This window comes from Arvicanthis niloticus, chromosome 11 (genome assembly GCF_011762505.2).
Source record: "Arvicanthis niloticus isolate mArvNil1 chromosome 11, mArvNil1.pat.X, whole genome shotgun sequence".
NCBI classification, from domain to species: Eukaryota; Metazoa; Chordata; class Mammalia; order Rodentia; family Muridae; genus Arvicanthis; species Arvicanthis niloticus.
The window spans coordinates 30510969-30525254 of NC_047668.1; the positions used below are offsets into that span (position 1 = coordinate 30510969).

Genomic DNA, 14286 nt, shown 5'->3' on the forward strand with positions numbered 1-14286 from the left:
ATTAGTTGTCCAGTCCTAGATGGTCAGCCATGGTCAGCGGTTAAATATATCTGCTAGCTACTATGTTAGAGACTGTGAACAAAGCAATTCTTTTATTGTACATAAACATACTGAGTGCATTGTTCATAGACACGGGGTCTAAGCTGGCTTACTGCCTACTTTGTTAATAAAGTTTTAATGTCATAGAGCCATAACCATTACATAAACATACTGAGTACATTGTTCATAGACACGGGGTCTAAGCTGGCTTACTGCCTACTTTGTTAATAAAGTTTTAATGTCATAGAGCCATAACCATTTGTTTTCATATTTTCTCCTTTAAAATTTTTATTTAACATCTTTGTGTACACATGTGTGTGAGGTGTGCACACATGGGGACAGGAGAGAAGGACATGTGTGACTCTGCATATGTGGAGATCAGAGGACAACTTCATGGAGTCAGTTCTCGCTCTCCTCCTTAATGGGTTCCAGAAATCAAACTCACATCATCAGCTTTGCAGATGAAAGCTTTTTCCCTCTGAGCCATCTTTGCAGGACTCATTTGCAGATGACTTCTTCAGACCATAGCAATTGGAACAGAGATGAGACCATAACGCTGAGTGTATTTTTCTGTCCTTTTACAGGAAAAAAAAATATGTTGTGACCTCTGCTTTATGTTTCTAAGTTGAAGATATGTCATGTGCATAGTGCAGTGGTATGCACATCATGGAAGGAGGCTATCAAAATTTAGAGATAAACTAAACCAGACCAAACAACATCAGACAAAGCCAGAACGTATAACCAAACCTCCAAGTACTCGGGCAAACCTTCACTCAAAGAGAAAGGGAAGGATTAAGTCTTTTTCTGGTAGATCATCTGTGCTTGGCTTGATACAGTGTCTGTCTCGTTGCATTTGACGTAGGGTCTGTGTAGCCCAGGCTGACATCAAAACAGTGACATCTCCACCCCCATCTTGGTCTCCAAAGTATTAGTAGAATTACTAGTGGGTTTCTGCTACACCCACCAGGTTTTCCAGTGTGGGGAAAAGAACAATGCTACTTTGTATCTGTCTGGTTAATTGGTTTCAGATTATAATGTGGTGTGGTAAATATAATAATAAATAATAATAAGCAGTAATAAAAGGTATACTTTTAACAGTGTCCTACTAGAATATTCCTTGCTGCCCATCCTTTGATATTGTTCTAGGTTTGAACTATGTCTATTTTTTTAATCAAGTGATCTGGCTTTTCTCAGGCCAGGATTTTCACACGGGCTCAGCAAGGACCTTCTACAGGCTGACCCTCACTGGAGCAGGTTATAGTTGTAGCATGACAAGCTAAATTTAGAGGGAAGTGTGCCTCTGCTGCAAATAGTAACAGCCCAGCGACAGGTACTCTTGGTCACCAGAGTCCTCCTTTAGTCTCGGACTGTAGGAGACAGGTTTTGTTTCTGTTTTGTTGGTGTGGATTAGTTTTTGCCTACACCTATGTTTTTGTATCATTTAATTATTCTCTACATAGAGAAGACAGTTGGTGCTGACGATAAGTTCCATAACCAGGCTGTGAAGAAAAATGTAAGCACTTAGAACTGAAGTTGATTTCAAAGTTAAATGTGTTCTGTGGTAATTCTCCGATAGGCATAAAAATGTGAATAAGGTGCAAAGACAGGGTTTATCAAGGAAGTCCTTGGGTTTGTATTCGGGATCAAAAATATAACTTTTAGAGAAGGCTCACACTTGAATTTTTCCAAATATTTGCAAAATGAAGACATTTTTGACAGAGTTGCATTTATCATTTTATTTTTGTTTCTACATTTCCTAATGAGATTTTCATTCTTGATGATTTTTGGTTGTTGAGGGAAAATATACTTGGTGTTTGTACTGTGCTGGGGGATAGACATGTTGAGGAAGACATAGGTGTCACCACTTTTGTAACAATTAAATGTTTGCTGGTCTGGGGTGCTTCTGATAAAAATGTCAGCAAGGAGGTTTCTGGATGGTTCTCACAGTTGATGTAAGTGATCCACGTGCAGTGCTACTTTTCCAACGTCCATCATGTGAAATGGGTGGTGCCGCTGATCTGACATTGTAGCTGTTGGCATGGCTTAAGGACTTATTCCTCATCTTCTTAAGGCTAGTCATCCTTCTCTCTCAGAGAACTTCCTTTCACTATGTAAAGTTGTTAGAAACTCAAATCCAGTGGTAAAATCGACTGCGTTTTGCATCTGTTGCTTTATTTGTAGTTACTTTTTATTCTTCAGAATGATTGGTGGGAAAGGAAATTTTGATTTGGTTTTGGTGGCTCTAGGGACGGAGCACAAGACCAAGAGCATACCAGGCAAGTGTTCTGCCACCAAGCAATGTAGTCCCAGCCCTAGGAAGAAACATTTATTTCATAAAGTGAATCATGATTTTTTTTTTTCATGAAGTAATAATTGCTTGGGTACTGCAGATTTTTTCATTTTATTTATTCATTCATTTTGAGACAGGGTCTCACTTACTTGCCAAGGCTGGCCTAGATCTTTTTCTCTGTATCCCAAGCAGAACTTAAACTGGAAACTCTCCTGCCTCAGCCTCTCAAGTAGCTGGGGTTACAGGCCTGTGCCACCAAGATTAGCTTCAAGTCACACTTTTTTAAATGGTAGATGATAAATGCAGTAGCCTGTTTGAATAATGCATACAATCTTACTTTGCCTCTGTAACCTGAGCAGTCTACAAATTTTTGCTGTATGGTCATGCTAACAGGTTGTTCATTGTTAAAAGGTCTTAGAGAATAAATTTTATGTATCAATATTTAATTCTTTCTTACATACGAGAAGCACATATTTTATTTACCCTCTTTTTAGGCAAATAAGTTATCCTTTACATTCTTTAATAGAATTTTTGCCTATTAACAACTGAACACCTTTCCATGTTAGCACAGCCGCTTACCAGTTAACCATTTAAATGCTTATATGCTGCTTAATTTTTAGGACTTAAGAAATGGTCTTAGATCTTAAGGTCTTAGATCAATCAGATGACAGTAAAATGACTGGTTATGAAGATGGAAGGAACATAACTCTAGTCAATATCCATACAAAATAGAGGACACTTCCTTCTATCAGAGACAGGAAGTCCTTCCTCTGCAGAGGAGGCATGAGTGTAGGCAAGTAACAGGAACTAGGGAGCCTACCTGGAAGAAGCAGGCACGGGGCCTCAAACGAAATCTGTCTTTTGGGGCAAAAGCAGAAGTCAGTGAGGTCACAACACGGTGTGTGATGGGGAAAATGGGGTGTTAACATAATTCCATCATCAGATGGAGGTAGAACCTGAGGTGCAGCAGAGTTGGATTAATTCACTCCTTTGTAAGTCTGCCAGTGTTCCATGCAGTGGGTAATGGTGATTTCCTTAACAAGACACATGCTGAATGCTGCAACTGTATTTCACACACATGTATGTTTGCCTTGGTGTGCGTGTGTAACTATTGGCTAGCAGGGGTAAAGTAGCTGTTAGACTGCAGGGTGTACACATGTAAGTATTAAGAGAGATACTCCCTGAAAGCATGGCACGAAGTCTAACTTCTGCCAACATTGATGCCTATGGTTGTTTCCCAACCTTTGCCAAAAGTGGTTCTTAGTAAATCTTCACATTTGGCCAATCCAGTAATGTAAAAGCCGTATTCCCATATGGTTGAGGTTGAACGTGTACTGTTATCTGCATAGGTTTGTTTTGAATGCAAATTTAAAGTATATAAATGTTGTTTTTCTTTTTCAGTAATTTTATGAATAAGCATCAGAAGCCAGTACTAACAGGCCAGCGGTTCAAAACCCGGAAAAGGGGTAGGTTGTGTTGTGTTGTGTATGTGTGTTCTAATCGAATTATTAGAATTGAGTAGTTTGAATTGTCTCCTACTTCCCCTTACTGGTACAAGGGAACTCTAACTAGCCTTTATTTTGTGGTGCAGCCATGGAACTGAGTTTTCTGTTCAGTGTTACATGTCTCTCATGTCCTGCCGGTGCTGTGCCTCTTTAAAGACAAAATGAAAACAATTGATAAGGTTGGCTGCTTCTTACATTTACAACCTTACTGGTTGTGCAATCATTTTTTATATTTAATTTCCTGTTTTGTATTCTGTTTTGATTTTATTTTATTTTTTTTTTGAGAGAATATTTATGAAAAAGATAGTAATGCTTGGGGAAAAAGGCCTCCGGAATTTGAAGTCAGAGTAAATCCAGTCTAGTGCTCGCCCTTGTCGTGCATGGGACTTTCACTTGTTCCTGCTGTGAGCAGAATTCACCATACAGTCCCAGCTGGCTTTGGACTTGCCACAGTCTTCCTGTTTCAGCCTCTGGAGTGCTGAAACTCATGACTACAAGCGTGAGTCACCATACCTGTGTGATTTCCCTTTTGCCTCTTTTCCGTCCTGAGGCATGGTCCTGTCCAGGCGTGTGAGGCAAAAGCCCAATACTGCAAACCTAGCTCTTGACAGCCGTGGTGAACAGAAGAGACTTCTTACCCTGAAAAAAAGAAAAAAGAATCCTAGGCCTGTAAACCTCCTGAACTTAGATTTCTAAGCTCAGTGATCATTCATACTTAAGGCACTGTTTCTCCCCTGTCTTTGTTTCTTTTCCTGTTCTGTGATAAAATACTCTGACACAAACAGCTTAAAAGTTTACTCTGCTCACAGCCCCATCGTGATGTGAAAGTTGAGGCACTGGTAGTTTAGAGCAGCTGACCACAGTATCTCTACAGTCAGAAGATATCACTGAAGAAAAATGTTTCACAAATACTCCCTGGGGACCATCTCCCACATGATTCTAGATTATATCAAGGTGACAGTGAACACTGACATCACACTAAGACATCCATAGCTGTCTCAGTATCTTACCTCTTTTTTTGGCAGTCCCTTTGGGAAATTACTGAGAGATAAAGGACTTCTGATAAACACAAGTTTTTGAGTTGTTTGTTTTTTGAGTCAGGATTTCTCTGTGTAGCCTGGCTACTCTATAGACCCTGGTGGCCTTAGATAGCTAACTGCCTCTGCCTCCTGAGTGCTGGGATTAAAAGCATGTACCATCATGTCTGGCTCAAACACAAGTTTTTTAAGTTGTCTGTTACATAAAAATAATTCTTACTCTATGGATTCTTGGTACAGCTTGGGTTGGTCCTCCCCACCCCCAACAGTATTTCTCAGTTCCTCAGTTTGTAATTTCCAAATTATCAAAATCTGATGTACCACCCCAGTCAACATCAAAGCACATTGTATCATTGTGAGAATGGCCTCAACTGAAGTCAGTCATAGACTTAATGAATGACCTATGACCCTTTTATTTTCTGTGTCTTTCATATTTTTTATTGGATATTTTATTTACATTTCAGATGTCATCTCCTTTCCCCATTTCCCCTCCCCAGAACCCACCTATCCCATCCTCTCTCCTCCTTTTTTTCTTTTATACCATTTTAATTACATGCAAGTATTAAGGTCAGTTCTAGGTTGAGGGACTGGCAATACAATAGATGCAAATAGTCAAGGAACAAGCAAGGCAATAAACAAAATTTCATGAACACTCCCTGAACACTCCTGTGATCCCTGTCTCTAAGGGCTTATCAGGATGACCAAAATACTTGAGCCTACTTCCCTGTCCTAGCCCAAAGTCATTTTCATGCCCGAAGCCTACTTCCTTGTTCTAGCCTAAGATTTAGATTCCTGTCTGAAATTACTTCTTTGTTCTAGCCCAATGTCAGATTCCTGCCTGAAGTCTACTTTGTGAGGAAGAAAACATCTGTCTCCTGAGAAGGGAGAGTGACCCTTGGGTTAGGTTCTGGGTCAAACATGTTTGCTCTGCTTGCCAGTGGCTTCCCCTAGCTCAGGGGTTTGATTACCCTGCAGCCTATGTACTCCGTTCCTCTAGAATTTTGACTATTTTTCCCTCCCCTACTACACAAGACTCACATTCCCCTTTTTTCTGTTGCTGTCAGTTACGTGTTGGTGGCTACGTAAAATATTTCTTATGACATCAAAGAGTCTTTTATCTCTTGTTTTATAGCGAACACTGTTGCTATTAATCTATATCTATCTTTATGGTGTCTCCCCCTCACCCGCCATGACTCTGACTAGTATTCTGGTTCTGATGTTAGTATAAATGATGTTAACTACTTATTACCCATTCTTACAGCTACAAGCGTCCAATCTGTGCGAGCTAGACAGTTTTAATGATACCAGAATTGTGCAAGCATGTAATTTAAGCAAAGGGCTCCATGAGATGTAGTCACAGCGGCTGGGCCTCTTTTGACTCCTCTCTAGCTGGTGCTTGAAGCCAGATCACATTTTCCTGTGGCTATCTCTTGCTCCTCCTCGTTCTCTCTCTCTCTCTCTCTCTCTCTCTCTCTCTCTCTCTCTCTCTCTCTCTCTCTCTCTCTTTCTCTCTCTCTCTTTTGTATTTTCTTTTGCGGTATTGAATATTTACCTCCTACTACGGAGGCAATGTTCAGCTCTGCTCTCTCTGACCTTGCATACTCACGTGGATACCTCCTGTCCTTTTTCTTCTCCTATGACTGTGGACAAGATCTTCACAGTGCAACTTCTACTTGGTTGTGTTTCTCTTTATATAAGTATCATGGTGTGGCCTTGCAATTAAATGAATTTAGTAGTTTTCTGATTTTTGGCTTTATTTTCTATGGCTTAAAACTAGACAACACTTAACACTTCCCCTTTGTTATATTAAGGAATTGATAGCATTGGTAGTATAGTAAAGGAATTCTTGGGGTTTTTGGTTTTTTTTTTTTTTTTTTTTTTTTTTTTTTAAGCTGTTTCAAAAATTTTATTTCAGGCAAGGTTTTATGTCTATGTTGGCATGGCAGTCAGCTGTATGATAAGTCAGTGAATCCCAGGCTGTGCTATGATTAACAAGAGTTGAAGTAACTCAGAATTACTCAGTTTTCATCAGCTATCCCTCCCTTTTATACAATTAAAAGTATAAGAATTAAAATAATTCTGAAAAAATAGACATGAAGCCTATGTCTTTGATCAGTTGTCTCCCTTAATGTTATATTAAAGCATGGATTTTTATGCAATAATAATGTTATTTTTTTATTTTTAATGCTACATTAAAGACAAGTTTTAAAAGCAATAAGCAGTAGAAAGAAAGGATAACATATTTATCTTCCATATCATTTTAAAATTATTTTACAAAATTAAAATATACAAATTATGATTACAAAGTCATCAGAATATTATATACAAATTGGATATTAATATCAGGTTATCTTCATGTTCAAAATATAAGGTTCAACAATAAGGTATTACCATGCCAACAACTATCCTGTTGGGTTAAAGGTAAGAATCATTATCTTGTATCATAGATGCATCTCACTTTATTTAGTTCTTTGAGAATTTCATACAATGTATTGTGATCATATTCATCTTTTCTCTCTCCCTCAAAGCTTCCTAGTTATGTCCCCTTTCCCTTCTCACACATATTCTACATCTGTTGTTTAATTCCATGGAGACCAGCTTGTGCTGCCCAAACATTCTTAGATGTGTGGCTTTCCACTGAATTGTAGAACACTTATCAGAGCTACGCTTTTAGAGGAAACTGGCCCTTCTCCCAGCAGCTAGTAGATTTTTCCATCTCAGCCAGGGATAGATCTTTGTGCCCAACTCCCTTCACCATGCTGGATTTCTTCTTATTTAGGACTGTGGGTCTTATGCAAGATGTCGCAGCCACTGCTATGATATATATATATATATATATATATATATATATATATATATATATATATATGTCTTGCTGTGTCTCTAAGGTATTGTCTTCTTGTGTCGCTCACTGCCTCTGGCTCTTAAGTTCTTTCCACTCCCACTTCCGTAGTGATCTCTGAGTCTTTGGAGGGTGGACTGTGGTGCGTAAGTTCATTTCACCTCACATTTTATGACACTGAAGAGCCCCCCTTGTCACATTGCTGTGTTCCTCAGCTTTGAGTTGTCTGTCACCTTGAAGCTGGACTGTCCACTGTCTACACCTGTGCTATTTCCTTCTCGTGTGTCTTTCCCTTCCTTTGTAGTATCTCATGGCTTAGCCTGTAGCTAACCCACACTTTTGAGACTTTGAATATTTCTCTTTGCTCTTGTCCTTGAAGAATTCTGGTTTGGCTGAACATTGGGACTCTAGATTGAAAATTGGTTTTAGCCAAATTTTTGAAGATACTGGTTTTTGAACCCAAATTGTTCATGATTTATTGAAGAGTTCACGTGATTCTGTTTCTTGATACTTTATGTGTGACTTGGCTTTGGTTTGTGTTGCCCCAGAAACTTGAGGTAGTTGATTTGTTTCTGCTCTTCTAAAATTCGTGTGCATCCAATTTAAGTGTGGTGTGTTCATAACAACTTTTCAACTAAACACTTATTCTTTAATTCTGCTTTTAAAAAAAACTTTCTGGAAATTTAAAAAGTACTTTCAATTGACTTGGGTTTGCTATCTTTTTTACTGTACTATTTTATCATTTGACTAAGATTCTCTAGATTGTTCACCTTTTTGTCTAGTTTCTTCTGAGGGATAGCTTTCAGCTTTCTCTTTCAATTGTCCCATTGAGTTCTTCACTCTTTTGTCATTTGTTATTCTTAGAGCTCACTGTCACTCTGGAGGTATTTATCATATTCTTCCCTGTCCTTCTTCTTCCTTGTTTTCTCTCCTTCAACATCAGAAGATGTTTCAATAAGAAAGGCAACTCTCTAGAGTCTAGACCATACTTCATCTTCCCATACTTCTCTCCCAGCCACACAATGCCATATCTCCACTCTGCAGCTCTTTCAGATGACCTACAATATTAAAACTGAACTTAGTCATAGCACTAAATTATAAGTTTACAGCACAGTTTTCCAGAGTCTGGAGAATAAGTGATCTTGAAATAGATTCCAATACCTCTCTACAATACCTAGAAGAATCCATTAAAAAGATTGCAGGACTCTAAAACAGTATCTTACTGTCTTATTCAATGAATCAGTATTTTAATGTTATTCTTTGAATGCTAGCAAAATATGAATAGATATAACATCCTTATACATACAACAAAACATCTTTGGGACCCTCAACACTGATGTCATGTGCTGAGGACAGAAACAGTACCTGTCCTGTGTGTGCATCATGTATCTAGTTTCTCATATTCAGGGTTCTTTGTTCATGGTCCAGAGTAGTTTCTCTTATAGAAGAGATATCTCTTCTTATTTCTCCATCTCTGTCTTGTTCATTTTCTTCTTCTACAGTCTGGTGATTCTCTGCTTTTATTTCTTTATCTTTGACAAAATAATAATTTAAGTTTTAGTTGTCATAATTTTTTCCCTTGATTAGACTTAATAGATTACATATATTAGCCTATAAATGATATAAATGAATAATCATTAAAGTTATTATGTGTGAGATACTTGGGTGTTTTAGAACATGGAAATTTACATGGCCAGTTTCTTTCAGGACTATATGGATAAACACATACACACATGAAATTATTTTATTTATTTATTTATTTATTTATTTATTTTTCAGATGAAAAAGAGAAATTCGAACCCACAGTCTTCAGGGATACACTTGTCCAGGGGCTTAATGAAGCTGGTGATGACCTTGAAGCTGTAGCCAAATTTTTGGATTCTACTGGCTCACGACTAGATTATCGTCGCTATGCAGACACACTCTTTGATATCCTGGTGGCTGGCAGCATGCTTGGTAAGCCACGTGGTTTGTCATTTTATGTCCCGTCTATGTATTTAGTGTGCATGAATTTCACTTCTACTATTATATTTCCTCTTAAGATAGAATTTTTGGAAGCTTACATTAATTACATTTGGTTAAAAAAAATTTATAATTTTTACCTAGATTATAATGTAGAATGATATTATTGTAGTGTAGCCTTAGATTTTTCAAAACCTACTTTAATAAGGGTTCTTAAATGCTTTATCCTCCCTTCTAGCCCACCTCCCCTACTAGAGGTAGTGGAAAGGAAAGGTTAATAGGGCAAAAGGGGATATGCACCTGTTTAGGTGCATCTTTTGGGCAATTCCAATCTGCTTTGTCAGGATATCAGCAGTTTGGTTCACGTGAATCAGCAGCAGTAGCTCAACCCACTTGCAAACACTACTCACAAATCCAGAAACTGCAAGGCTCTGCCAGCCAGCCCAAGTCCATAGAAGCAGTAAGAACCCACTTTTCACAAGCTGGAATATCACAAGTTTTTTGATGCATTTCTCTCTACAAATTCACAGCAAAGTGAACCAATGCCATACACAGCATCATCCACTGCCCATAGGGTTGAATTTATACCCTTTCCAAACATCACATGTCCTCTCAAGCGTCCACTCCAGCAAAATACCACATGCCCTTTTCCCAGGCAGCTTCCAAAAAAAAAAAAAAAAAAACTACCATGCGTTTATTCTCAGTAAAACATCCTCCATGTTCCCATGTGTCTGCTTCAGCAAAGCATCCTCTCATAAGACAGTCTCCAGAAAAAACATCACATGACACAACTGAGTCTCAAAACAAAAAACAGCAGAAATTTCCACTTCATATGAATGGGGGACCATTCTGTTTAAAAATTGTCTTTTTTCTCAACAGTAACAATCTGTATACAATAGAAACAATTATAAGAACCATAAAACTAAGACTTCACCTCACACCTTAAAAAAAAACAGCTTATGTACAAGATAGTCAAACAATAGTTTAATAAAACAACCTTTAATTTCTATCAATATACAGTAACTAAACAAAACAACTTACCACTCTAGATGATAACAACCATAACACATCAAATGTCAAAAACTATCCACCCCAATTTAAGGGATTGGGATGACAGACTTCTTATAATTGCTTCCTGCTGAGTTGAGGAGAAGAAGAATTTGTATTCACGGCCCAAAGGGAATAGGGAAATTGTTAATCTGAAAAAAGCTACCTGTAACATTTGTTGCCCAGTCTCTCTGTTTATCCAGTTTCTGTGTTGTCTGACCTATGTATTATCCAGTGTTTGTGTTGTCTGTCCAGTCTGTGTATTGTCTAGTCTTTATGTGATTGATTCGGGCTAGCCCTTTTGAAGTTGCATGCATTTTTTGGAGAAATCAGTAACTGAGACAGTCTGTGAATCATCTAGGCTATTTGCTTTGTGAAGCTATTCATGTCTCAGCTGATAAAAGATTTTCCCTAGTCGGACTTAATCTTTATAAGTTTAGTTGATATCCATATTTTTTTCATTCCCTGTAGATACATAAGCATAACCACATCCCCATCTTAAAACTGTTGCAGGTTTCCAGTCTAATGTCAACACATCCTTATAGTATATTGGTTGGCCTAGTTCCTCAGTTTTTTCAATAACCTGGTATTTTTCAGCTGCTATTGTAGCCTAACCTATTAAGAAAATTGTTAACAAAGCATTATTTAGGGGTTTTTACTCTCCCTTTGTGTTTAATAAGCATTTCTTTTAAGGTTCGATTGGCTTTCTATACCTGCTTGACCTGTAGTATTGTGTGGTATACCAGTATTGTGTGTAATATTCAAAGGATTTCTTCATCTTATTGGATGCATAAGTGGGAGCATTATTAGTTTTAATTTTTGCAGGTATCCCCATAGTTCTAATGTGTGTAATCACATAATCAGCCTTTTTAGAACTTAAAGCAGTTGCCCATTGAAAAACTGAATACAAGTCAATAGTATGGTATATATACCTTTGTATTCCAATGCAGGAATACATTAAAATGATGGCTGGTTCGTAGAGCATAGAACTAAGAGGTTTTGTTGACATTGAGACATGGCCACTACTTAAGCCAAAAGCCAACTGCTTCATGTGTTCCTAATCCGAATGGTCTACAAAAGGCTGTGTCTTTGAGTATTTGCATAAGTCTTTTAGAACTTTCCTGTGTAGTTACTGAATTCAGATATCAAATGATAGCTTTTCTTTTTTTCCTCTACAAACACATGCATGTGAAAGCCCAAGGTTAGGAATCTATTTTTATAGCTCTTCCAAATTACTCAGTGAGACAAGTGAAGTCTCTCAGTCAATACCAAAGCTTGCTAAGATGACTACTCCGCCTAGCCCATATGCTCTAGGGAATCCCGTGTTTCTGCCAGTTAATAGCTACTGGGTATTTTATGTAGCTTCTGGAACTCTTAAGTTCTGTTCTTTAACAACTGAGCTGTCTCCCAAGCCTCTTTAGATCTTAGTTCCTATAGTTGATTTCCGCTGTAGCTATGTATCATTAGAAGCAGTCAGTTTTCCTGACTTTCAGTTATTTAAGAAATCTTTGTGGGCTGAAAGAGGTTGCTCTTCTAAAGGCCCTAGGTTTAATTTCCAGCACCCATCTGGTGGCTCACAACCATCTATAACTCCAGTTCCATTGAATCCAATGCCCTCTCTGGCTTCCACAGTTGCTGCACACTTCCATGCATGAAGGCAAAGCACCTGCACACATAAAATACAGATACTTACTTGGAAGTGGGGGCAAGTGTGCTGAGTGTACTGATAATACATACAATAGATATACTATAAATGCATAGTGTCTGTCCCAGATGCCATCGGTGCTTTCCATTGAGAAACATTGGCTAAGCCAATCTTCCTTGCAATACATTCCTCCGTTGTGATGTGAAGCCACTTCTGAGCTCTGTTTACATGCTCTGATGTGGAACGTAGCCCCAGACATCACCAGGCTGTGTTCTACACTGCCAACTTTCACTACATACTGAATTAATTTTGTGTAACAATTTATATAAATCATTCATCAGTGTAGGATTCAAGAAAGCTAAATATAGTATGGTAAATCCCAATACCTAGAAATAGCTATTGATAATATTTTGGTTAATTTCCTTCTAGAAATCTCCCACCTCACACGTTTTGAGAACTGAGTAATAATATATATTATATATATTATATAATATATATATTATATAAATTATATATATATAATTATATAATTATATATATAATTTATATAATTATGTATAATATATATAATATATATAATTTATATAATTATATATTATACATTATATATATATAATTTTATATTTATATATTATATATAATCAATATATATTATATATATTATATATAATTTTATATTTATATATTATATATAATCAATATATATTTATATATTATATATAATTAATATATATTATATATAATAAAAATATATAATATATAAAAATGTATTATATCTATTTTATACATATAAAGAGATTATATATATAATGTGTGTGTATGTGGTACTATGCATGTTAATTTATGTTTACTAAGCAATATATTCTGCCTTTCACCTCCATGAATATTACATTTGGGGTGATTTGAACACAGCCCAGTAGTGTTAAGGAATATTGAGTTCCAGGCTCTGTGGACACAAATCCTGTGTCCTGCTCTGTGGAATTAGCAAAGCACCAAGGAATTAAAGGGTGGATGATACCAAGGATCCTAGCAGTCGGAGAGAATGTTTTAGTTAACGTTTTGCTGTAAATAGTGAGTCTCTACGTACATCTATTTTTAGGTCTTGTCAATTAACAATTCATATTTTTTAATGAATAATGCAGAACGTTCTAGTGTGACTTTGAATATTCACTGGCTATCGTATATTTGATCATTATACTGGCAACTCTGTGCGGCAATAATGGTCAGCAAGTGAGTCACACATCACTGTTGCCCAGTCCTGTGCAACCATGCTGCTATAAACCATTCATGCGGGCAGCTCATTTGCATAGACAGTTTCAAGTTGTGTATCACACCTGTATGTTGTGGTTTAAGTTGCCTGTGGCCTCCAGGCGGCACTCTTAATCCTGGTGTCTTTGTTGAGCCGTTTTTTTATTTCCTTCCCCTCTGACTGGATTGCTAGGTGTTCCTTCCCTTCTCCACCTGCCTTGTAAAGGTGTTGAAGTATTTGCTCACCGAGCATTGATGATTGATTATCTTGAGAGCTTATTTATAATCAATACCAGTTTAGCTCTGCAGCCCAAACTTCATTCTTCACACTGTGTCAATACATACAGCAGGAAAGTGGGGCAAAGTGTGTGCTGTAGTTAGTTCAGGTATACAGTCCCAGATACCTTTGAAACCAGATTTATGGTGTAATTAATGAACTAAGACAAGTTCCTTCAATGTGAATCCTTTGTTAAAAAAACTAGTTGAGCAGGAATTTTCTTCGTACCACAGAGTTTTCCTATTGTTCTTGGTCTTCAAAGAATATTTTTCTTTTCTCTTTTGCTTTCATCTTGAGAAAAGGTTGCTACAAGAGATCTACTTTCTTTTACTGCTACTTCCTTGAAAAGTAGTGGCGTTCCAAAACGTGGAAGTGGCAGTTAACGCTTGCTTCT

At 37.3% G+C, this 14286-nt stretch overlaps 1 protein-coding gene across 1 annotated transcript in view; it reads left to right on the forward strand.

Annotated features, from left to right (window-relative positions):
• Window positions 1-14286, forward strand: part of Bzw2 (basic leucine zipper and W2 domains 2) — a 56552-nt gene that overhangs the window by 13862 nt on the left and 28404 nt on the right. The window contains 2 exon segments of the mRNA XM_034514500.2: window positions 3731-3795; window positions 9493-9669. Of these exon segments, the coding sequence (XP_034370391.1) occupies window positions 3738-3795; window positions 9493-9669 (235 nt within the window). The 5' untranslated portion in view covers window positions 3731-3737.